This window comes from Mobula birostris, chromosome 6, assembly GCF_030028105.1.
Source record: "Mobula birostris isolate sMobBir1 chromosome 6, sMobBir1.hap1, whole genome shotgun sequence".
In the NCBI taxonomy this organism is placed as follows: domain Eukaryota; kingdom Metazoa; phylum Chordata; class Chondrichthyes; order Myliobatiformes; family Myliobatidae; genus Mobula; species Mobula birostris.
In genome coordinates, this window is record NC_092375.1 from 3,943,925 (window position 1) to 3,970,816 (window position 26,892).

A 26,892-nucleotide genomic window follows, 5' to 3' on the forward strand; every position below is an offset into this window, starting at 1 on the left:
GCACCGAGTGCAATGGGCACGGATCCTGCCCTTCGACACACTCCAATGCTGTTTCTCGGAGTCTGGAGAGACATCACCAAACCATCTCCATTGTACCACAGCACCATAAGACAGAGGAACAGAATTAGACCAATCAGCCCAATGAGTCACGGTTGATTTTTTTTTCAGTCCCACTCTCTCATCCTTAACCCTCTTACCAATAAAGAACCTATCAACCTCTACTTTAAATATACTCAATGACTCAGCCTCCATAGCTGTCTGTGACAACGAATTGCACATATTCACCACCTTTTGGCTAAAGAAATACCTTCTTATCTCTGTTCTAAATGGATGTCCCTCTATTCTGAGGCTGTGCCCTCTGGTCCTAGAAGGCAGGAAATATCCTGTCCTGATAAAGAGGTTCAGCTGAAACCTCAACTATTTATTCCTCTCCCTCCATCGATGCTGCCAGACCTGCTAAGTTCTTCCAGCATTTTGCTCAAGGTATCCAGCATCTTAAGAATCTCTTATGATTGTGTACAATTGCAGTCTGACTGGGGAATTTCTGTCAAGGTCTCTGCTTTCTATTGAATGCACTGAACAAAGAGCAGGGGGGATTGTCACATGTGAATGTGAAGTACTCCACGAGTCAAGGAAGGGACGGAACAGAAGACGGTTTCTCCTTATTCTGTGGCAGAACAAAGATTAGCTGCTGGAGCTGTCAGTTGTCAGTCTGACAGACATTTACACCGATCTGCCCGGGTTAGGGATAACTCAGAGATCCTCCTTTGGCTGTCATGGTGGAGGACAGCTCCTGTCACAGGAGAGTCTGACAATTCCCCCACTCACACTCAACAGCATCAAGCTCTTTCATTATCAGCTCTTGGCAAGCCCTGTGGGCACAGCGGTTCTGGAAAGGTTTGCTCAGGCACACTTCTAATGGTCTGTTTGATTTATCTTACACAAAATAAGCAGGATAAACAAAATACAAAGTTCAGATGCTGACCGGGAGGCCTACAGGAGCAGGATAGATCTGGAGTGGAGTCGCAGCAACAATCTTGCACTCAGCGTCACTGAACTGTCCCCACAACCAATGGACTCACTTTCATAGACTCGTCATCTCATGTTCTCCATACTTATTAATTGTTATTTTTCATTTTGTGTTTCCACAGTTTGTTGTCTTTTACACACTGGTTCAACGCCCAAGTTAATTCAGCCTTTCATTGATTCTGTTATAGTTGTTATTCTATGGACTTATTGAGTATGCCCACAAGAAAATGAATCTCTGGGTTGTATATGATGACCAGAGGGCACAGATAGAGTGGATGTGGAGAGTATGTTTCCTATAGTAGGGAGTCTAGGACCAGAGGACACAGATAGAGTGGATGTGGAGAGGATGTTTCCTATAGTGGGGGAGTCTAGGACCAGAGGACACAGATAGAGTGGATGTGGAGAGGATGTTTCCTATAGTGGGGGAGTCTAGGACCAGAGGACACAGATAGAGTGGATGTGGAGAGGATGTTTCCTATAGTGGGGAGCCTCGGACCAGAGGACACAGATAGAGTGGATGTGGAGAGGATGTTTCCTATAGTGGGGAGTCTGGGACCAGAGGACACAGATAGAGTGGATGTGGAGAGGATGTTTCCTATAGTGGGGGGAGTCTAGGACCAGAGGACACAGCCTCAGAATTGAGGGACGTCCATTTAGAACAGAGATGAGGAGAATTTCTTTAGCCAGAGGGTGGTGAATCTGTGGAATTTATTGCCATGGACGGCTGCAGAGGACAAGTCATTGAGCATTTTTAAAGCAGCTGTTGATAGATTCTTGATTAGTCAGAGTTTCAAAGGTCATGAGAAGACAGGAGCATGGGGTTGAGAGGGAAAATAAATCAGCCATGATAGAATAGTGGAGCAGAGTTGATGGGCTGAATGGCCTAATTCCGCTACTATGTCTAAAATCTTATGGTACCTATAACAAATAAAGTTATTCATCTCTTATCTGATATGTTCTGTGATTCAGTGTTTCCATCCTGATGGTGGATCAAAAGTTTAAAAACACTCTGATTCCCTTACAGGCGTTCCTCAGACTCCAGTAATCAGTGGCTTCAAAGGCCCAGTGAACGAGGGTGACCTGGTGGAACTGACCTGTACCACGACAGGCAGTAAACCGGCTGCTCACATCAGATGGTTCAAGGACGACACCGAGATTGAAGGTAGGATCCAGAGAGGGTCACTGGCCCTCCTCCGGCTTCGGTTTGTCTCCGATGGGGTATTCTCACTCCAGGACATGTCAGGGGGTGCAGGTGCGGGGCGGAGAATTCCCTCTTGAAATGGCCGCTCACTACTGGCAGGCCAGGCTCACAGTGGATATGAAAGCAGCCGACGTGACTCACTCGTTCGGGAAGAGGAAGGAAAGGACAGGTGAACATTTAACCTTGACAAAAAGCTCTGAGTGGAAAGGACTCATTTAGGAAGGGTGATTGGAACCAAATATCACAGTTGAGATTATTGTCACTTCCACATATACACGTGTGTACGGGTGCAAAGGAAGCTCGCGGCAGCACATAGCATCAGATAACCAGCATTCACAAGAAAGACATGAATTTTACATTTTTACAGGAAAGAACACAATCAGTCTAAGCAAGAAGTCCATTTTAGTGTAGGGTGATGAAAGTGGTCACAGTATTGCTGCATTGAGGGGGTGGGAGTGGTTTACTGGAGTGCTCAGAAACTGAATGGTTGACGGGAAGTAGCTGTTCCTGAACCTGCTGGTGTGGGACTTCAGGCTGCCCAGTGGTAGCTGTGGGAAGATGGCATGGCCTGGATGGTAGGGACTTTGATGATGGAGATACAACCAACAGTGGGAAGGGACGTGTCTGTGATGTATTGGTCAGAGCCCACTATTCTCTGCTGCTTCTAGTACCAGAGGGCATGCACTGAAGGTGAAGAGGGTCTAGGTTCAAGCGGAATGTGAGGGGCAAGTTTTTTACTCCCAGTCATGAATGCCTGGAATGCACTGCCTGGTATGGTGGTAGAGGCATCAGAGGCTTTTAAGAGACGTTTGGATGAGCACATGGATGTAAGAAAAATGGAGGGTTATGGACCTGGTGTAGGTAGGAGGGTTCGCTGTTTGGATGCTTTTGATTTGCTTTTCAGCTGGTTCAGCACAACATTGTGGGCCGAAGGGCCTGTTTCTGTGCTGTACTCTATATTCTATGTTCTATGTTCTTACATTCCTGCATGTAGGAATTGCTGTACCAGACCACAGGACTGTTTCAAAAGTTCATCTGTAGAGGTTTTTTCATGTGTTTTTCTGGTCCTAAATTAAACATTAACAGAAGCATCTGGCATTCTTGCCTTTGATAGTCGAGGCACTGAGTTCAAAAGTCAGGAAGTTACGTTGCAGCTTTATAAAACGCTAGTGAACCTCATCTTGGGCATTGCACACAGTTCAGTCACCCCATTATAGGAAGGATGTCGAGGCTTTGGAGAGGGTGCAGAAGAGGTTTACCAGGATGCTGTCTGGATTAGAGGGCTTTTGCTAGAATGAGATGGTTTTTTTTCTGAAGTAACAGAGGCTGGGAGGAGATCTGAGAGAGGTTTATATGAGAGTTGTAGACAGAGGAGGAAGACCGTATCTGTTTCCCAGGACTAAAGTGTCTAGTACCAGAGGGCAGGCATTTAAGGTGAGCAGGGTAGATTCATAGAAGATGTGAGGGGCAAGCTATTTTTACACAGACAGTGGTGGGTGCCTGGGGTGGTGGAAGAGGCAGATAGATTAGAGAGGTTCAGATAGGCACATGGATGTGAGGGAAATGGAAGGATATAGACATTGTGTAGGCAGAAGGGATCAGTTTAGTTGGCCATTTGATTGATTGATTATTTAGTTCAGCACCCATTGTGGTCTGAAGGCCCGTTCCTGTTCGATGTTCTATGTTCTGTACTGTAGAGAACACAATTAGAACAAAACAGTCCATCTTAGTGCAAAGTGGTCACAGTTTTGCTAAACTGTAGTGATTAGTGTTTTGCTGGTTGGTTCAAGAACCGAGTGGTTGGAGGGAAGTTGCTGTTCCTGAACAAGGTGAAGTGGGACCCCAGGCTTCTGTACCTCCTGCCCGATGGGAGCTGTGAGAAGATGATGGAAATTTTTGATGGTAGATGTTGCTTTCTTGAGGATTACTCCTGTAGATAACACTGCTGGTGGGAGGGATGTGCCAGATACATATTGGGTATAGACCACTACTTCCCTCTGCAGATTCTTACATTCCTGCAGATTTCAATCTGTGGTCTCACAATTCTTTGAGGATCTAACAAGCAAGTTAATGAAGGTCAATAAAGTTGAAAGGCCTCGGTAGAGTGCATGTGGAGAGGACGTTTCCAATGGTGGGGTAAATCTAGGACCAGAGGGCACTGCCTCAGAATAGAGGGATGTCTAGTTAGAACAGAGATGAGGAGGAATTTCTTTAGCCAGAGCGTGGTGAATGTGGGATTTACTGCCACGGACGATGGAGGCCAAGTCACTGGGTATATTTAAAGCAGAGGTTGATAGGCTCTTGATTAGCCAGCTTACCGGAGAGAAGGCAGAAGAATAGGGTTGAGAGGGATAATAAATCCGCCACGATGGAATAATGGAGCAGATTTGATGGGCCAAGTGGCCTAATTCTGCTCCTATGTCTTATGATCTTCTGGTCTAAAGTTAATGTAGCATATTTGAACTTCCAAAAGGCATGTGACAAGATACCACAGAGACTAGGTGCAAGTTATGAGTAGAACGGCAAACAGAGACATAGAAGAGTACAGTACAGGCACTTTGGCCCATTCTGTCTGTTCAAGCCATGATGCTGAAATAAAGTAGCCCCATCTCCCTGTCGGGCATGTGCCTGTTGAAATGCCTCTTTAGCACCACTGTTGTGTCTGCCCCTCCACCACAGTCAGCGCAGCAGTGCAAAAGCCCAGTCAGGGATCCTCCACCCTCAAAACGTGCCCCACACATCTCCTTTCAGTTCAGTAGGTCTTTTAACAAGGATTGAGAATGATTTACCACATTGCTGGAATTAATGGACATTTACCAGGGTGCTGCTTGGACTAGAGAACACTTCTTATGAGGATAGGTTGAGTGAGCGAGGGCTTTTCTCCGTGGAGCGAAGGAGGGTGAGAGGTGACATGATAGAGGTGTACAAGATGATTAGAGGCATAGATCGAGTGGACAGCCAGAGGCTTTTTCCCAGGGTGGAAATGGTTAATACCAGGGGCATAATTTTAATGTGATTAGAGGAAAGTATAGGGGGGATGTCAGAGCTAGTTTTTATACACAGAGAGTGCTAGTGTATAGAATCTCAGCCAGGGGTGGTGGTAGAGGGAGATACATTAGGGACATTTAAGAGACTCTTAGAAAGGCATGTGGTTGATAGAAACTTGGAGGGTGAGACAACACGGTGGGAGAGTGGGACCCTGCTGGATTGCTCTCCCATGGAGCCACAACGTGATGAATGAACACAAAACCCAAAGCAGGAGTTGGCCATTGAGCCCTTCGAGCCTGCTCCACCATTCAATAAGATCACGGCTGATCTGGCTTGGACTCAGCAATAACTACCTGCCTTTTCCCCACGACCCTTACTTCCAGTGTTATGTCTCAGCCCAAAACGTCACCTCAATAGATGCTGCCTGACTTGCTGAGTTCCTCCAGCGTTTTATGTGTTTTACTTAAGATCTATCTAACCGTGTCTTAAATATAGTTAATGAGGAAGCCTGTACTGCTTCCCTGCCACTCACCACTCTCTGGGGAAAGCAGTTTCTCACCTCCGTCCTAAATGTACTCCCCTGAAGACTGAGGCAATGTCTCCTAGTTCTAGCCCTGGGAACAATGGACCGAAATGGCTTCTGTCCCTGCAGTAACCTCTCCAGGCAATGTGTTGAACGTTACTGTGTCTGCCTCTACACCTCCCCTAGCAGCTCCTTCCACACACCCACCACCTCCTGTGTGTCGAAGTTACACACATCTCTCATCAGTCCTGTTTCAATCCCTCCACTCTGACACAAAACTAGCTCCCTCCAGTTCTCGTCTCCCCATGAGGGCAGGGACGCACGCAGCCTTGGCGAGTTTCCTCACTGGAGATCCCAGCCCTCTGCTTCCCACCCCCCCCCCCCCACCAAGTGCCAGGACTGAGTAGTGTGAACACTGGATTTGAGCATAATGTTCTCCTAGGGCAGGGGTTCCCAACCTTCTTTATGCCTTGGACCAATGCCATTAGACAAGGGGTCTGTGGCCCCCAGGTAGGGAATCCCATTCTGAAGGGTTATTCCCAAAATGGGGAATGTCCGTGCTTGTCTTTGTTTAACCTGGAGAGGCTGACACACAGACAGCCACCACGTGGTCCCTGACAGGCCAGGGTCAGGGCCCAGTGACGTGGAGCGTAAGATGACTGAGGACCCTTCACTGCCGTTGTACTGTGCCATCGCCCTCCGCCAGCCCCACAGCTCAGGTCTCAGTTGGGTGGCTCTTTGCCTCGATCCTCCCCTTCCCCGTACCGCCATGGGTGACCGTACTGGGATTTAAACTCCAGACAGCGTCTCTCTCGGGACCTCAGGAACTCACTAACCTCTCTGTCACAACAAGGTGACCAGCCTCGGGAGCAGGCCCATGTCACGGCCTGCCTTCCCCGTGGGGTTGTCACCATGGCAACCAATTGTCTGCCAGCTGCAGTGTGCATTTTGCGGAATTCACCTTCTATTCAGTAAAAGAAATTGCCGGTCTAATAGGAAGCAGTGAGTTTGATACAGTACCACATCAAAGCACAACTCCCTGCATGGGCCAGAGTCTACTTGCTGGTTCTCCCGGGGTTAATGAAATATTAAAATTGATGTCTTGCAATAACAACAGCCTGCACAGTGAGCGAAGAAACTTGAATCAGATTCAATGGTTGAACCTGGACGTTCATTTCTTCAATTCCCGGAATAGGTCTCGACTCTGCAGAGTCCAATTAAAGCTCTGAACCCTCCACCAGTCCTACATCGAGAGTGAGTGTGAACTGAGCCAGCACAGGACTGACTCTCAGACAGACACACACAGCAACAGATCCATCTCTCCGTCACTCTGTCTCACCATCCCTCCCTAACTCTCCATCATTCCCTCCCCTGTCTCTTCCTCTCTCCATTGGCTAGCATTGACTTGATGGCCAGAAGGACCAGTTTTGTTCTGTTGTGTTTTCTGACCCTATGACTATATGCCCACTTGTCTTTGGCCGTATTTTTCTGAGCCTTCCCTATACATGCAGCTGTTCAAACATCTTTTAAATGCAGCTATACCCACCTTTGGCAACTCGTTGCACAGACCCACCAGCTCGGCTTTCCTTTAAATCTTCCCCTTTCACCCAGTCCCTTGAGTTTGTCATTCCCTGTCCTGGGAAATTCACTTCTGTCTTCCCCTCATGATCTTATAAACATCTCTAAGGTCAGCCCTTAGCCTCACACACTCCAACGTAAAATACAAGATGACGCCAGTGAGATTTTGCAGACAGCGCACAAAACTACTAGATACTCTTGTACGTATAGTTCTCAGCGGCAATCCCTGCATTCTGCAGCCTGAAAGTTTCCCTTTTGAACCAACAAAGTGATCTCCTGGGGAATTTAGCAAACTAGACTCTCAATGTCGCAGCTGTTTCTGAATCACTGAGTGTGAGACTTCAGGCTTCTGTACCTCCACTCTGATGGTAGCAATGAGAAGAGGGCACGTCGTGGGTGGTGGGGGTCCTTAATGATGGATGCTGCCTTTCTGAGGCACCACCTTTGGAAGGTGATCTCATTGCTGGAGAGGCTAGTGGCCATGATGGAGCCGGCTGAATCTGAAGTGCTCCCCCCATACCAAACGGCGATGTAACCAGTTAGAATGCTCTCCATCTACCTCTGTAGAAATTTGACAGGGCTTTAGGCCACATACCAAATAACCCAAATGGGGGTGACCCCCCCCCCCCGTTGGTGCTGCCCTCCAGTGTTCGCTCAGTGGAAGAACAAGCTAGACCAGGACGGTCTGCAGTTATGCTACTCAGGGAAATGAGTTATATTATTTTTTTCTTTGTGACTGTATGTTTTTTAAAAAATCATAGCCACATGTGCTATTCATGCTCTGTGCTGTGTGCTGTTGGTTGTGTGTTGGCGCCAGAGAAATGCTGTTTCGTTTGGTTACTTTCATATATGGTTGAATGATAATTAAAACTAAACTTGAACATGAACATGGAGCCGTCCCCACTGCAACTGAGGTGCACAGTGAGTCTGCACATCACTGGCTTGTAATCTTGGCCATTTATACAATGCGTTACATGATTTGTTTTCATTATCTGTGCATATTCTGTTTGTTGAAATCCAAATATTTACAGCTTCTAAATTCCGTTCTCTATTTATCTGTTAATTTTCTGTCCTATTACTCTCCCTAAGTCTTCCTCCCTCTCTTCACTTCTGTATTATTGTCTATCTTTCTTAGGCTCCGAATCAGGTTTAATATCACGGGCATATGTTGTGAAGTTTAATGTCAGAGAAGTCTATATAATATACATCCTGAAATTCTTTTTCATCCCAAACATTAAATGGTTAACTTAAATAAGTAGTGCAAAAATAAAAATTAAAAGGTAGGGAGGTAGTGTTCATGGGTTCAATGTCCATTGAGGAATCGGATGGCAGAGGGGAAGAAGCTGTTCCTGAATCACTGAGTGTGTGCTTTCAGGCTCCTGTACCTCCTACCTGATGGTACCAATGAGAAGAGGCTGCTGGGGACCTTTAATGATGGGTGCCACCTTTTTGGGACCTCACTCCTTGTAGATAGCCTGGACATTACAGAGGCTGAAGCCCATGATGGAGCTGACTAAGTTTACAAATCTGCAGCTTATTTCAATCCTGTGCAGTGCCCTCCCACCCCCCAGCCCCCGTACCAGACGGTGATGCTCAATCTCCACGAATAATTATTAAAATTTTCCAGTTCAGAGGCAGCGTTGAGGCTTAAGGTGACATGGCTGTTGGTAGAATAGACACAAGTGATTCCAGAGCAACACACACAGAATGCTGGGGGAGCTCAGCAGGCCAGGCGGCATCTGTGGAAACAAATGAGCAGTTGACGTTTTGGGCCAAGATTCTTCATCGGGACTAGGAAGGAAGAGGTAAGGTGCCAGAATGAGAAGGAGAGGGTGGGGAAAGGAGTATAAGAAGGTGACAGGCGAAGCCGCCGGGGTAGATAGACTGATACAGGCAGCCACACCTTGTAAAACGAGCCACATCTTCCCCATCGCCATTCTGGATGGAACGTCAGCCTGGAGTGACACAGCAGCCAGAAGCTCAGGGCAAGGTTCAGCCAAACTCAGCTCAGTGTTTCATCGTGGGTTCTGTATGGGTTCTTCAAGTTGGTTCCTTCAAGGCTGTTATGGCCAGGGGTGGCAGTGGGGACAAGTTCTCACTACCGATTAAATGCTCCCAATGGTGTGAGTGTCTCAAATAGTCTCTGACGACCATATCCATCTCCTGTCCTTCACATGTGGTTTAGCTACTAAGCCCAGCGGAACCGTTCCTACTGACAGAAGTGGCAATGGCAGCTGACCGGCACCTTAAAACCAGTCACTTCAGGCAGATGGGGCTTGTCAACTGTGGTGGACAGCTCATCTGAGAGAAGGAAAACTCTGATTTCAAACCTCCACTGCCTTGTGTCATAGTCAGAGTCATAATCATAGTCATACTTTATTGATCCCAGGGGGAATTGGTTTTCATTACAGTTGCACCATAAATAATAAATAGTGATAAAACCATAAATAGTTAAACAGTAATATGTAAATTATGCCAGGAAATAAGTCCAGGACCAGCCTATTGGCTCAGGGTGTCTGACCTTCCAAGGGAGGAGTTGTAAAGTTTGATGGCCACAGGCAGGAATGACTTCCTATGACATATCCTCTCGCAGGGAGGGTTTCAGGAGTAAACTCCAAAGCAAAATCCAGAGCTGGAATCCCTAAGGCTGTCCTACATTGAGTTCAATGGTGAAGGAACACAGCAGGCCATCTATGGAAAAAAGTACAGTTGATGTTTCGGGCCGAAACCCTTCGGCAGGACTGGAGAGAAAAAGCTGAGGAGTAGATTTAAAAGGTAGGGGGAGGGGAGAGAGAAACACCAGACAACAGGTGAAAGCTGGAGGGGGAGGGATGAAGCAAAGAGCTGGGAAGTTGATTGGTAAGATGAGGTGAGAGAGGGAAATGGGGATGGGAAATGGAGAAGTGAGGGGGAGGGCACTACAGGATGTTTGAGAAACGCTACCCAAACGGAATATAAGGTGTTGTTCCTCCAACCCAAGTATAACCTCATCCTGACAGTGGAGGAGGCCGTGGATGGACATATTGCAATGGGAAATGGAATTAAAATGGGTTCCACTGGGAGACCCTGCTTTTTCTAGCAGACAGAGGTGCTTGATGAAGTGGTCTCCCAGTCTACGTCAGATCTCACTGATATACAGGACGCCACACCGGGAGCACCAGACACAGTCTGTAACCCCAACAGACTCACAGGTGAAGTGTCGCCTCACCTGGAAGGACTTTTTAGGGTCCTGAATTGTAGTGAGGGAACAGGTAGGTGTAGCACTTGTTTCGCTTGCAAGGAAAAGTGCCAGGAAGTAGATCAGTGGGGAGGGATGAATGGACAAGGGAGTCGCGAGACCCAACATGGATTGCGAAACTGCTTCGCCAAGCATTGACACGTTTTTTAAATTTCAAAGTATACTTTATTCAAAAATAAAAATATATACAATAAACTATTCAATGACTCTCAATCATTCACAGATGTTTCCATTACAGACTTTACATTTCCACACTTTTAGCCACCCACGTGGCTCTCTGTTGTTTACTCTTTCCAGACCATTGTTGAGGGGCATACTCCCCGCCCCAACCCCTCCCACTCCTGCGGGAGAAGAACCCTAAACAGTGGTCCTTCCCCACCGGGCCCAGGGCCAAGCATCGACACTTCATCAGCCAGAAAAAGCAGGATCTCCTAGTGGCCACCCATTTTAATTTCACTTCCCATTCCAATATGGCAGTCCACGGCCTCCTCCACTGTTGTGATGAGGCCACACTCAGGCTGGAGGAACAACACCTTATATTCCGTCTGGGTAGCCTCCAACCTGATGGCATGAACATCGATTTCTCAAACTTCCAGTAATCCACCCAACCCCCACCCCTTCTCCATTTCCCATCCCCTCTTCCCTCCCTCACCTCATCTCACCAATCAGCTTCCCAGCTCTTTCCTTCATCCCTCCCCCTCCAGGTTTCACCTGTCACCGAGTGTTTATCTCTCCCCCAGTCCCCCATCTTTCAAATCTACTCCTCAGCTTTTTCCCTCCGGTCCTGCTGAGGGGATTCGACCCAAAATGTCGACTCTACTTTTTTCCGTAGATGCTGCCTGACCTGCTGAGCTCATCCACCATCTTGTGTGCGTTGCTCGGATTTCCGGCATCGGCAGATTTTCTCTTGTTTGTGGTTTGAGCTCAATGCTGACTGGCAACTCTTGCAATGCTTCTGGTGCCAGACTGTGTCAGTCTTTGCCCTTCCTTTGGGTCATCAGCTGTGTGGACGGGGGGGTGGGGAGCCTGCTGCGTGGGCAACAGTTTGTTCTCCATAACGTCCTGCCCTGGCTTGTGTATCTGTAGACGGCCAGGACACCACATCCATAGTTGGCCCCAACCAGTGGAGGCCTCAGTGGTTCTGTGCATGGAAAGTGGGGTCTTGATTAAAGACGCCTCTTCTCTTTGCTCAGAATGTTCTCTGTGACCTCACTCACCTTGCCCTTTAATCCCAATTAATTGTCACATCTCATTTAGTCTTTTCGTGTCATGTGTTATTGATTTAACAATTTAGACCTTTAATACTTCACCCAGCTCTGTGCAGAGGGACTGATCTCCCAGCTCATTTCACGCTAATACCATTCCACAATTAATTCTGAAACACTCTGACAAGAAATTATAGATTTTATGCAAATGGCTTACCTGACAAGTTTGAAATCGCTAAATTCTAGCACCATGGGACCTGTGGGTCTTAATCAGATATTGCCTGGCTTTAGTTGTATGGAAAGTCACGTTGAAACAGGCAGTCTTGTGTACAGCATGCATGCTGGCAGGAGATGCCTACAGACACCCCACAGCACTGCGGATCAGTTATACTCCATGAGCTGTCTGTTGTGTCCAAGTATTTAACTAGCAGCTCAAACCAGTCCACCACAGGCAAAGCCCTCCCCACCCATGGAGCACATTTACAAGGAGCACTGCCGCAAGAAATCAGCATCCATCATCAAAGACCCACCATCCAGGCCATGCTTTCTGTTTGCTACTACCATCAGACAGGAGGGACAGGAGCCTCAGGTCCCACACCACCAGGTTCAGGATCAATTATTACCCTCTCCCCCCTCCCCTCCTCTCCCTACAACCATCAGGCTCCTGAACCAGCGTGGATAACTTTGCTCACCTCAACATTGAACCGATTCCAGGCTCACTGTCAAGAACTTTAAGCTCATCTTCTCAGAATTAATTATGATTTTATTTGCTCAGTTCGTCTTTTTTTCACATTGCTTGTTCGATTGATAAGGAGGTCACCAGGACAGGATGTTTGAGTTGAAGAGAGACGCCAGCAGGCTGACACTATTTTCCCTGGAGTGAGGGAGATGAGGAGTGACCGTTTAGAGGTTTGTAAATCATGAGGGACAGAGATAAGGTGGGTGCTCACTATAGGTGTGGCTGAAAATAAAGGGTACTGGTTCAAGGCAAGAGGGGAGAGATTTAAAGAGGACATGAGGGCCAATGTTTTCACCCAGAGGGTAGTGAGACCATAAGAAATAGGAACAGAATTAGGCCATTTGGCCCGTCCAGTCTGTTCGCAATTTCATCATGACTGATTCATTTTCCCTCTCAGCACCAATCTTCTGCCCTCTCTCCGTATCCCTTCATGCCCTGAACAATCAAGAATCTATCAACCTCTGCCTTAAATATATGTAAAGGCTTGGTCCCCACAGCCACCTGTAACAACAAATTCCACAGATTCACCACTCTGGCTAAAGAAATTCCTCTTCATCTCCATTCCAAATGGACATCCCTCTATCCCCGACGCTGTATCCTTTGGTCTTATATGTGGAACAGTTGGTTGGGGCAGGTACAAAGGTGGTTAAAATGCACTTAGACGGGTACGTGAATAGGAGAGGTTAAGAGAACTGAAGAAAAGTCACAGTTTGAAACGTCGACTGTTTATTCACTTCCATTGATGCTACCTGACCTGCTGAGTTCCTCCAGCATTTTGTGTGTTGCTCTGGATTTCCAGCACCTGCAGGACCTCATGTCTTCAGAATAATATTGACCAAATGTGGGCAAATGGGACCTGCTTAGATCAGCATCTTGGTCAACAGGGACAAGAAGGGCTGAATGGCTTTTTTCCATGCTATATGACTCTGTGACTCTGTAACACCACTCATATGTGTCAAACACATCTAGAATTAGATCAGGAAGGAAGAGATGACTGAGGCAAACCAATCTATCCGAGGAATGAATCAATTTAAGCATGAAACCATCTCACAGCCATGACTCAGTGGAAGCCAGCAGGCTCCCAGAACATGAGAATGTTCAGTGCTTTGCCCCTCTCCTTGTTGTCTCAGACTGGGGCTGGACTGTGAGTGAGTTACACACACACAGTGCTGGAGGAACTCAGCAGGTCAGGCAGAACCATAGAGAGGAATAAACAAAGTTTTGGGCTGAGACCCTTCATTGGGACTGGAAAGGAAGGGGGAAAAAGCCAGAATAAGAAGATGTGGGAAGGGAAGGAGTCCACGCTGACAGGTGATAGGTGAGAGGGGAGGGGGTGAAGTGAGAAACAGGAGAGAGATAGGTGGGAATGGCAAAGGGTTGCAGGTACAGGAATCTGGTAAGACCATGGGAGAAATGGAAGGAGGAAGGGAACCAGAAGGAGGAGATAGGCAGGTGAGGAGAAGCGAACATCATAAGACCACTAGATATAGGAACAATTAGGCCATTTTCCCCATCGAGTCTGCTCCTCCATTTCATCATGGCTGATTATTTTTCCTCTCAGCCCCAATTTCTTGCCTTCTCCCTGTGTCCCTTCATCCCTGACCAAAGAAGAATCTAGCAGCCTCTGCCTTAAATATACATAAAGGCTGGCCCTACACAGCTGCCTGTGACAATGAATTCTACAGATTCATTACTCTCTGGCTAAAGAAATTCCTCCTCATCCCCATTCTAAAAGGACAACCCCCCCCCCCCATTTTGAAGCTGTGTCCTCTGGTCTTAGACACTACCACCAAAGGGAAACATCCTCTCCACATCCACTCTATCAAGGTCTTTCACCATTTGATAGGTTTCAATTAGGTCACCCCTCATTCTTCTAAATTCCAGTGAATACAGACCTAGAGCCATCAAATGCTCTTCATATGACAAGCTGTTTTGTCCTGAAATCACTTTTGTGAACTTACTTTGAACCCTCCCCAGTTTCAGCACATCCTTTCTAAGATAAGAGGCCCAAATCTGCTCACAATACTCGAAGTGAGGCCTCACAAATGCTTTATAAAGTTCCAACATTACAACCTTGCTTTTGTATACGAGACTCAACCTGCAAATTAACCATTAGGGAATTCTACACGAGAACTCCCAAATCCCTTTGTGCCTCAGATTATTTGTATTTTCTCTCCATTTAGAATCTCGTGAACCATTTCATTTCTTCTACCAAAGTGCATACCATACACTTGCCAACAGAATATTCTGTCTGCCATTTCTTTGCTCGTTCTCCTAATCCGTCTAAGTCCTTTTGTAGCCTCTCTACTTCTTTCAAGTATATTAAAAATAAAAGAGCTATGCGAATGGATACAAGACTGCTAGAAAGTGAGGCAGGAGAAATAATAATGGGGGGAAAGGAGATGGCTGATGAACGATAAGAGTTTTTTGCAACAGTTTTCACTGTGGAAGACACTAGCAGAATGCCTGATGTTGTAGTGTGTGAAGGAAGAGAAGTGGGTGCAGTTACTGTTACAAGGGAGAAGGTGCTCAAAAAGCTGAAAGACCTAAAGGTACATAGGTTACCCGGACCAGATGAACTGCATCCTAGGGTTCTGAAAGAGGTAGCATTAGAGATTGTGGTGGCGTTAGAAATGATCTTTCAGAAGTCATTGGATTCTGGCATGGTGCCAGAGGACTGGAAAATTGCAACTGTTACTCCACTCTTTAAGAAAGGTGATTATAGACCAGTTAGCCTGAACCTCAGTGGTTGGGAAGATGTTGGAGTCAATTGTTAAAGATGAGTTGATGGAGTACTTGGTGACACAGGACAAGATAGGACAAAGTCAGCATGGTTTCCTTAAGGGCAAATCTTGCCTGATGAACCTAGGAATTCTTTGAGGAGATTACAAGTAGGATAGATAAAGTGGATGCAGTGGATGTTGAAGCAACACACATCAAAGTTGCTGGTGAACGCAGCAGGCCAGGCAGCATCTGTAGGAAGAGGTGTAGTCGACGTTTCAGGCCGAGACCCTTCGTCAGGCAGGGTCTTGGCCTGAAACGTCGACTGCGCCTCTTCCTACAGATGCTGCCTGGCCTGCTGCGTTCACCAGCAACTTTGATGTGTGTTGCTTGAATTTCCAGCATCTGCAGAATTCCTGTTGTTTGCAGTGGATGTTGCATATTTGGACTTTCAGAAGACCTTTGACAAGGTGCCACACATGAGGCTGCATACCAAGTTCAGAGCCCATGGTGTCACAGGGAAGTTACTAACATGGTTAGAGCACTGGCTGATTGGTAGGAGGCAGCAAGTGGGAATAAAAGGATCCTTTTCTAGTTGGCTGCCAGTGACTAGTGGTGTTCCACAGGGGTCGGTGTTGGGACCACTTCTTTTTATGCTGTATATCACTGATTTAGATGATGGAATAGATGGTTTTGTTGCCAAGTTTGCAGGTGATATGAAGATTGGTGGAGGTGCAGGTAGTGTTGAGAAAACAGGTAGGATGCAGAAGGATTTAGACAGATTTGGAGAATGGGCAAGAAAGTGGCAATTGAAATACAATGTTGGAAAATGCATGATCATGCAATCTGGTAATAGAAATAAATTTGCAAACTATTTTCTAAATGGGGAGAAAATCCAGGAATCTGAGATGCAGAGGGACTTGGGAGTCCTTGTGCAGAACATCCTGAAGGTTAACTTGCAGGTTGAGTTGGTGGTGAGGAAGGCAAATGCAATGTTAGCATTCACCTCAAGAGGTCTAGAATACAAGAGCAGGGATGTGATGCTGAGGCTTTATAAGGCACTGGTGAGGCCTCACCTTGAATATCGTGAACAGTTTTGGGCTGCTCATCTTAGAAAAGATGTGCTGACATTGGAGAGGGTGCAGAGGAGGTTTACAAAGATGATTCCAGGAATGAAAGGGTTATCATACAAGGAATGTTTTATGGCTCTGGGTCTGTACTCACTGGAATTCAGAAGGATGAGGGGTATCTCATTGAAACCTTTTGAATGTTGAAAGGCCGAGACAGAGTAGATGCAGAAAGGATGTTTCCCGTGGTGGGAGAGTCTAGGACATGGATAGAGGGGCGCCCTTTCAAAATAGAGATGTGGAGAAGTTTCTTTAGCCAAAGGGTTGTGAATTTATGGAATTTGTTGCCACATGCAATTGTGGAGGCCAGGTCATTGGGTGTATTTAAGGCAGAGATTGATAGGTTCTTGACTGGACATGGCATCAAAGGTTACAGGGAGATGGCTGGGAAATGGGCTGGAGAAGGAGAAGGAAAAAGGATCAGCCATGATTGAGTGGCAGAGCAAACTCGATGGGCCAGATGGCCTAATTCTGCTCCTATGTCTTATGGTCTTATGGTCTAATATCATCGCATCTGCCATCTGGACACGTTGCAGCCATCAGATACTGGCATGGATAGAGGAATGACTGAGAGGCAGGAGGCAGCGAGTGGGAATAAAAGGGGCCTTTTTTTGTTGGCTGCCAGTGACCAGTGGTGTTCCCCAGTGGTCAGTATTGGACCACTACTTTTCACTTTGTTTGTCAATGATTTGGATAGTGGAATTGACAGCTTTATGGCAAAGTTTGTGGATGATACGAAGATAGGTGGAGGGGTAGGTAGTGCTGAGGAAACAATGTGATTGCAGCAGGACTTAGACAAATTGGAAGAATGGGCAAAAAGTAGCAGATAGAACACAGTGTTGGGAAATGTACGATAATGCATTTTGGTAAAAGGAACAATAGTGTGGACCATTGTTTAAATGGAGAGAAGGTTCAAACATCAGAGGTGCAAAGGGACTTTGGAATCCTTGTGCAGGACTCCCTGAAGTTTAATTCACAGGTTGAGTCTGTGGTAAAAAGGCAAATGCAATGTTGGAATTTATTTTAAGGGAATAGAGTATAAAAGCACTGTGATAATGCTGAACCTTTATTAGACACTAATCAGGCTGCACTTGGAGTATTGTCAACAGTTTTGGGCCCCACATCCCAGGAAGGATGTGTTGTCTTTGGAAAGAGTCCAGAGGAGGTTCGCAAGGATAATTCTGGGAATGAAAGGGTTAACATGTGAGGAGCATTTGGCAGTTTGGGGCCTGTACTCACTGGAATTTAGAAGTATACGGGGGGATCTCATTGAAACCTACCAAATGTTGAAAGGACTATATAGGATGGATGTGGAGAGGATATTTCCTGTGGTGGGGGTATCCAGAACGAGAGGTCACAGGCTCAAAATTGAGGGGAGACCTTCTAGAACAGAGGTAAGGAGAATTTTTTTTTACCAGAGTAGTGAATCTGTGGAATGCTCTGCCACAGACTGTGGTGGAGGCTGTCTTCATGCATATATTTAAGGCGGAAGTTGATCATTTCCTGATCGGTCAGGGCATCAAAGGATATGGCGAGAAGGCAGGTGTATGGGGTTGAGTGGGATCCAGGATCAGCCATGATGGATTTGTGCAGCAGACTCGATGGGCTGAATGGCCTGATTCTGCTCTGATATCTTATGGTCTTATCATCTAACTGGACCCAGCAACAGTCAGTTGTCGCCAACACCCCCACTCTCATCTACTGTGATTTTGTACATTAGTCGCAATATTTTCCATTGTTTATCTTTAGAAATTGGGTTAATCGGAAAAAAGACTGGAGAGTCTCCCTGTAAAGGGAAAAGTTATACTCCCCATGTTGAATTATAAATCCGTGTTTGCATAGTAAGTAATTTCCCTTCTGCCAGAGAAGATGAATCTCACCTGGCCACACAGAGAGCCTTAGCAACAATACAGTCAGTGAGTGGTGCTGGTAGGTGAGCATCCAGCTGCGGTTCACTGTCCCTGCCCAGCAGTTCCAGCTCTTTGCTCAGGCAGGAAATTATTCCAGGCTGGTACTTCTCCAATTCCCTCTCAACCATGGCGTGGAATCTGCCTTCTCACACTCCTAATACCATGGGTCAAAGGACCTATCGTGTCCTGTAGTGGTCCATGGAATTAGAATTAGTTTACTATTGTCATATGTATAAAGCTTGTCTTGTATACTCGTAATACAGATCGGATCATCACACAGTGCATTGAGGGAAACCAATGACAATGCAGATTAAAGTGTAACAGCTACAGCGAACAGAGAAAGTGCAGAGCTGGTCGATAATAAAGTGCAAGACCAAAAGATATGAGAGCAGAATTAGGCCATTCATTCCATCAAGTCTGATTAATTTTCCCTCTCAACCCCTTTCTCCTGCCTTCTCCCCAGAATCTTTGACACCCTGATTAATCAAGAATCTATCAACTCCGCTTTAAATATACTCAATGACTTGGCCTCCACAGACATCAGTGGCAACGAATTCCACAGATTCACCACCCTGTATGTATGTACTCTGATAATAATTTTCCATTGAACTTTGAACCCTCTGGCTAAAGAAATGTCTCCTCATCCCGGTCTTAGAGGGACATACTTGTATTCTGAGGCTGTGCCCTCTGGCCCAAAACTCTCCCGCGATAGGAAGCATCGTTGCTGGATAACCCGCCATGCCCTGCTATCCAATCATTCCACAGTGCGTTGAGCTAGAATAAGATAAAGCAGTAACAATGCAGAATCGAGTGGAGCAGCTACATAGAATGTGCAGTGCAGGAAGGCAATGAAACACAAGATACAAACTGTGGCCCGGTAAATGTGAGAATAATTAACCAGTGGCCAATGACTGGCCCCAGTTCTGCGGTTAGACCCTGGGACTGGAACTCCTCATCTCTGAATCCTTCTTGATAAATCCTCATCGCCAAAGTGTGGCAGCCAGAGCTGCCCACAGCTTGAGGTGGAGCCTCATAAACACCCCCAGGGTTCTGCTGCAACAAACATCCTTAAAAAATGCAAGTTGTTGTCACTCCTTTGTCCACCTTCACGTCAAATCAAATTTATTATCGAAGTACATTCATGCAATTATATACATACCTCAGTAATAATCACAATCTTGAGATTTGTTTTCTTGCAGACATTTAGAACAAACAACGTAAAAAAGTACAGCACAGAACAGGCCATTCAGCCCACAATGTTGTGCCAAGCAAATCAGAAACACACAAACACCATTCCCTCCTTCCTACACCATGTCCACATCCTCCAACTTCCTCACATCCTTGTGCCTATCCAATTCACCCTCAAAAGCCTCTCATGCATATTTAGAGTAGCATAAAGAAGTACAATAGAATTTATGAAAAACTAGACACAAACCAAGACTGACAAAATACCTGGTCACAACACAGTGTTACTGGGTACAGACCGACTCTCCACACCTCCACCTGGTCACAACACAGTGTTACTGGGTACAGACCGACTCTCCACACCTCCACCTGGTCACAACACAGTGTTACTGGGTACAGACCGACTCTCCACACCTCCACCTGGTCACAACACAGTGTTACTGGGTACAGACCGACTCTCCACACCTCCACCTGGTCACAACACAGTGTTACTGGGTACAGACCGACTCTCCACACCTCCACCTGGTCACAACACAGTGTTACTGGGTACAGACCGACTCTCCACACTTCCACCTGGTCACAACACAGTGTTACTGGGTACAGACCGACTCTCCACACCTCCACCTGGTCACAACACAGTGTTACTGGGTACAGACCGACTCTCCACACCTCCACCTGGTCACAACACAGTGTTACTGGGTACAGACCGACTCTCCACACCTCCACCTGGTCACAACACAGTGTTACTGGGTACAGACCGACTCTCCACACCTCCACCTGGTCACAACACAGTGTTACTGGGTACAGACCGACTCTCCACACCTCCACCTGGTCACAACACAGTGTTACTGGGTACAGACCGACTCTCCACACCTCCACCTGGTCACAACACAGTGTTACTGGGTACAGACCGACTCTCCACACCTCCACCTGGTCACAACACAGTGTTACTGGGTACAGACCAACTCTCCACACCTCCACCCACATCTTCTGATAGTCAGCTGAGGCTGAATCGACCTCCCAAGTCTGAGGGTGTCCACCCCCAATGAGGAGGTCAACACACCTGATTCAGTTAACAAATCCCATGTGCCACCGTGCAAATTCTATACTCACTTTAGCCATCAGATTTATTCTCACTAACATATGTTGTGAAATTTAGACCATAAGATATAGGATCAGAAGTGGGCCATTCGGCCCATCGAGTCTGTTCTGCCATTCAATCATGGGCTGATCCAATTCTTCCACTCATCCCTATTCCTCTGCCTTCTCGCCATACCCTTTGATGCCCTGGCTAATCAAGGACCTATCTATCTCTGCCTTAAATACACTCAATGACTTGGCCTCCACAGCCACTCATGGCAACAAATTCCATAGATTTACCACTGTCTGACTGAAGTAATTTCTCCGTATCTCAGTTCCAGATGGATGTCCTTCAATCCTAAAGTTGTGATCTCTTGTCCCAGACTCCCCTACCATGGTAAATAACTTTGCCATATCTAAGCTGTTCAGGCCTTTTAACATTCAGAATGTTTCTATGAGATCCCCACTCATTCTCCTGAACTTCAGGGAATACAGCCCAAGAGCTGCCAGACGTTCCTCATGCAGTAACCCTTTCATTCCTGGAATCATTCTCGTGAACCTTCTCCGAACCCTCTCTAATGTCAGTATATCCTTTCTAAAATAAGGAGCCCAAAACTGCACACAATATTCCAAGTGTGGTCGCACGAGTGGCTTATAGAGCCTCAACATCACATCCCTGCTCTTACATTCTATTACAGAATTTGTTCTCTTCCAGGGCAGAACTGTGTAAGACATAAAAAGTTACGACAAGTTATAATAAGAAATATTATACAATAAAGTGGGCTGAGAAGTGGCAGATGGAGTTCAACCCGGAGAAGTGTGAGGTGGTACACTTTGGAAGGACAAACTCCAAGGCAGAGTACAAAGTAAATGGCAGGATACTTGGTAGTGTGGAGGAGCAGAGGGATCTGGGGCTACATGTCCACAGATCCCTGAAAGTTGCCTCACAGGTGGATAGGGTAGCTTATAGGGTGTTAGCTTTCATAAGTCAAGGGATAAAGTTTAAGAGTCGCGATGTAATGATGCAGCTCTATAAAACTCTGGTTAGGGCACACTTGGAGTACTGTGTCCAGTTCTGGTCACCTCACTATAGGAAAGATGTGGAAGCATTGGAAAGGGTACAGAGGAGATTTAACAGGATGCTGCCTGGTTTAGAGAGTATGCATTATGATCAGAGATTAAGGGAGCTAGGGCTTTACTCTTTGGAGAGAAGGAGGATGAGAGGAGACATGATAGAGGTGTACAAGATAATAAGAGGAATAGATAGCGTGGATAGCCAGCACCTCTTCCCCAGGGCACCACTGCTCAATACAAGAGGACATGGAGGAGTGGGAAGTTCAAGGGGGATATTAGAGGAAGGTTTTTTACTCGGAGAGTGGTTGGTGCGTGGAATGCACTACCTGAGTCAGTGGTGGAGGCAGATACACTAGTGAAGTTTAAGAGACTACTAGACAAGTATATGGAGGAATCTAAGGTGGGGGATTATATGAGAGACAGGGTTTGAGGGTCGGCACTACATTGTGGGCCGAAGGGCCCGTACTATGCTGTACTATTCTATGTTCTAGTAAATAAGTGGTGAAAGAAGAGAGTAAAATAGAGAAGCAGTGTTCATGGACCGTTCAGAAATGTGATGGTGGAGAGGAAGAAGCTGCTCCTAAAACGCTGAGTGTGGGTCTTCAGGCTCCTGTACCTCTCCCTGATGGTAGTAATGAGAAAAGGGTATGTCCTGGGTGCTGATGGATGCTGCTTTTCTGAGATGCCCTCAATGGTCGGGAGGCTGGTGCCCATGATGGAACTGGCTGAGTTTACAAACCTCTCCAACATTTCCGATTCTGTGCATGGGAACCTCCATGAGAGGGAGTGATGCAACCAGTCAGAATGATCTCCACGGGGAGAGACAACACGTATTCAAAGTACATTTATTACCAAAGTATGCATACATGCTACATACAGCCTTGAGATTCGACTCCTAACAGGCAGTCTCAAAACAAAGAAACTCAATAAAGCCTGTTTTAAAAAGGAAGACTGTTAAAACACCCAATGTATGGAGGAAAATAAAACAAATCATAAAGCAAAAAACATTGAGAACTGAAGTTCACAAAAATAAGTCCACATCCACGAATCCAATCACAGCTGATCCAGGAGCCTATTAGTTGCAAGGCAAAGCCTCAGTTCAGCACAGAATTAGGAATAGTAAATAAAAATACTAATATGATCTTATTTAGAGATCTAGATCAGAGATCTGAATAAGGTCATACTAGTATTTGGGGGAAATAACACAAATTCTGAGAAGAGGCTGATATTTAAGTGCTCTGATTAACGTACTACTCCAAACAATGAGTAACCAATCATTTCCACAGGGAGCCACAATCCCAGTGCAAACACAGCACACTGCCTCCTGCTGGCCAGAGTCAGTCAAAGCAAGAACACCCTTAACATCCCAGGCACCTTCTGCAGTCAGAGGAATCCCGGGAAAACTTAAAATTAGGCTCCATCACTGGAACCAGGGAAGGCTAGGAATAAAAATGTCTTGGAGTCAAAGAGTTACGTTGTACGGAAACAGGAATTGTTGGCCCAACCTGTCGATGTCAACCAGGATTCCCATCTATGTTAGTCATATATGTTTGGCCCATATCCCTCTAAATCACTCACACTTGGAGTATTGTGAGCAGTTTGGGACCTTTATCTGAGAAAAGATGTGCTGGCATTGGAGAAGGTCCAGAGGAAGCACACGAGATGAATTCTGGGAATGAAAGGGTTAATGTATGAGGCGTGTTTGATGGCTCTGGGCCTGTACTCGCTGAGTTTAGAAAAATAAGATGACGGGTGGGGGAATCTCACTGAAACCTATTGAATATTGAAAGGTCAAGATGTGGAGAGGGTGTGGAGAGGATTTTCTAGGACCAGAGGACACAGCCTCAGAATAGAGAGACATCCATTTAGAACAGGGATGAGGAATTTCCTCAGCCAGAGAGTGGAGAATCTGTGGAATTCATTGACACAGATGGCTGTGGAGACCAAGTCATTGGGTGTATTTAAAGCAGAGATTGATAGGTTCTTGGTTAGTCAAGGTGTCAAAGATTACTCTACGGCCATAAGATATAGGAGCAGAATTAGGCCACTTGGCCCATCGAGTCTGCTCCTCCATTTTATCATGACTGATCCAATTTTTCTCTCAGTGCCAATCTTCTGCCTTCTCCCCATGTCCCTTCATGCCCTGACCAATCAAGAATCTGTCAACTTCTGCCTAAAATACATATAAAATATTTAGTCTCCACAGTTGCCTGTGGCAAAGAATATCGCAGATTCACCACTCTCTGGCTAAAGAAATTCCTCTGCTTCTCCATTCTTAAAGGATATCCCTCTATTCTGAGGCTGTGTCCTCTGGTCTTAGACTCTCCCACTGTAGGAAGCATCCTTCCTATGTCGTTGCTGGCTCCATTGTTGTTTGTCGTCTACTGTACATCAGTGATCTGGATGGTAGTGTAATAAACAGGATCGTTAAGGTTATCACAGGTGGGGAGTCAGAGGGTGGGAATAGGGACAAGCTCCCACTGCCTATTAAATGCTCCCAATGGTGTGTGTCTCAAACAGCCTCTGACAACCAAGTCCAGCTCCTGGCCTTCATGTGTGGCTTAGCTACTAAGCCCAGTGGAACCGTTTCTACAAACAGGAGAACGGGCAAAAGCGGGTTACTGGTGCCTTAAAACCAGTCGCTTCGGGAAGATGGGACCTGTCAGCTATGGTTGGCAGCTCATCTAGAAGAAAGAAAACTCTGATCTCAAACCTCTGCTGCCTCGTGGCTATACCCACTCATGGGGAAGGCTTGGAGTCCCCAAGGCAGTCCTATATTGAGTTCAACGCTGATTAGCAACTCCTGCGATGCTGCTGGTGCCAAACTGTATCGGTTCCTTTGGATTCATCAGCTGCTTGGAGAGGTGGAGCCTGCTACATGGGCAACAGCTTGATCTCCATATCGTACTGCCAAGGCTTGTGCATAACAGCTAGGATGCATCAACCAACAGAAGATCTTGCTGAGGCTGGATCGGCAGATGTGTGGATGACACCACAACTGGGGCCAGAGTGCTTCTCTGAAAAAGGGAAGGTGTAGGACAGACTTGGTGACATATATGGCATTTGAGCAGAGAGGAGAGCTGAGTTATTCCCATTGGTGGTGGGGCCGAGGGCCAGAGGTCACAGCAATCATACGAAGGGGAGAGAATTAACAAGGACACTGAGGGGGATTTTCCATGGTGTGCCTTTGGAATCTGGAACGTGGTGCCTGCAGGTGGGGTGGACACAGACATTGTGGCCTTCGAGATGGAATCGGTTAAATATACTTTGAGGACAGAAACAGGCTCTTCAGCCCATCTAGTCTATGTCAAACTGTTAAACTGCCTCCTCCCATTCACCTGCACCCAGACCACCCTCCCTACCCCTATCCAAACTTCTCTTAAGTGTTGAAAGCGAGCTTGGATACACCACTTGGGCTGACAGCACATTGCACACTGTCACAACCCTCTGAATGAGGAAGTTTCCCCTCATGTTCCCCTTAAAAATTTCACCTTTTGCCCTTAACCCATGACCTCTAGTGGTAGTCTCACCCAACCTCAGTGGAAAAGGCCTGCTTGCATTCACCCTGTCTATACTCCTCAGAATTTTGTATACCTCTACCATGTCCCCCCGTCTTAGGACATCTTCTATATTCTAAGGGATACCATCCTAGCCTCTTCAATCTTTCCTTATAACTCAGGCTTTTCAGTCCCAGCAACATCCTTGTAAATTTTATCTGCACTCTTTCAATCTTTTTTACATCTTTCCTGTAGGTAGGTGACCAAAACTGCCCACAATACTCCAAATTAGGCCTCATCAATGACTTATACAACTCAACAGAACATCCCTTCTCCTGCACTCAATACATTGATTTATAAGGCCAATGTACTGAACTTTTCTTTATGACCCTATCTACCTGTGACACCACTTTCAATGAATTCTGGACCTGTATTCCCAGTCCCCTTTGTTCTACACAGTCCTCAGCACTGTGTAAGTGAACCCCAGTTGGTCCCCACACTCATCTGCATTGAATTTCATCTGCCATTTTCAGCCCGTTAAACCAGCTACCTTGATTCACGGTGTCTCTCCCTTGCTCATATATAATCAGCGCTTGACACCAGCAATGCTTAGCAACAGCAGCTCCAGGGAGACAGGGTTAATGAACAGTAGCAGAACGAAGCCCCTGGGGGAACTGATTGTACATGATCGAATTTTATACTGAGTCTGACTGAAACAATTAAATCAGAAATTACACTCTTGAACTTATAGAAAGACATTTACAGAAGGGCAAAGATTGGGTTCACAAAGGTACAATTTGAAATTAAATTATAAGGTTTGCCAGAAGGTAAACAGAGGCAAAACTTTAAAACAGTTCCTGAGTTCTCAATAATGCATTTAGTACCACACCTCCCTCAGTATCACCCCTCCCACAGTATGACCCTCCCTCAGTACCACCCCTTCCACAGTGTGACCCCCCCTCAGTACCACCCCTCCAACAGTGTGACTCTCCCTCAGTACCACCCCTCCCACAGTGTGACCCCCCCCAGTACCACTCCTCCCACAGTGTGACCCTCCCTCGGTACCACCCCTCCCCCAGTGTGACCCTCCCTCAGTACCACCCCTCCCACAGTGTGACTCTCCCTCAGTATCACCCCTCCCACAGTGTGACCCTCCCTCAGTATCACCCCTCCCACAGTGTGACTCTCCCTCAGTACCCCCTCCCACAGTGTGACCCTCCCTCAGTACCACCCCCCACAGTGTGACTGTCACTCAGTAGCACCCCTCCCACAGTGTGACCCTTCCGCAGTACCACCCTCCCACAGTGTGACCCTCCCTCAGTACCACCCCTCCCACAGTGTGACCCTCTCTCAGTACCATCCCTCCTGCAGTGTGACCCTCCCTCAGTACCACCCCTCCCACAGTGTGACCCTCCCTCAGTACCACCCCTCCCACACTGTGACCCTCCCTCAGTACCACCCTTCCCACAGTGTGACCCTCCCTCAGTACCACCCACAGTGTGACTCTTCCTCAGTACCACCCTCCCACAGTGTGACCCTCCCTCAGTACCACCCCTCCCACAGTGTGACCCTCCCTCAGTACCATCCCTCCCGCAGTGTGACCCTCCCTCAGTACCCCTCTGTCAGTATCTCTGCAATGACATGGTCAGGGTCGGATACCTGTGGACCTGTGAGGAATCATTAATACAGCACATTGTTGAGTTTAACGTCCCCGTCATCACCTCTAAATAACCTGATTTTAAATTGCTGGAAATGAATTCGGGCCCATTCTGATTCACTTGCTCATTTCAGTAATGT

At 46.7% G+C, this 26,892-nt stretch overlaps 1 protein-coding gene across 2 annotated transcripts in view; it reads left to right on the plus strand.

Annotated features, from left to right (window-relative positions):
- Positions 1–26,892, plus strand: part of LOC140198789 (cell adhesion molecule 2-like) — a 172,779-nt gene that overhangs the window by 17,272 nt on the left and 128,615 nt on the right. For both annotated transcript variants that reach the window (XM_072259819.1, XM_072259820.1), the window contains exon 2: positions 2,054–2,191. In XM_072259819.1, coding sequence (XP_072115920.1) covers positions 2,054–2,191 — 138 coding nt within the window. The remainder of the gene's footprint in view (positions 1–2,053; positions 2,192–26,892) is intronic.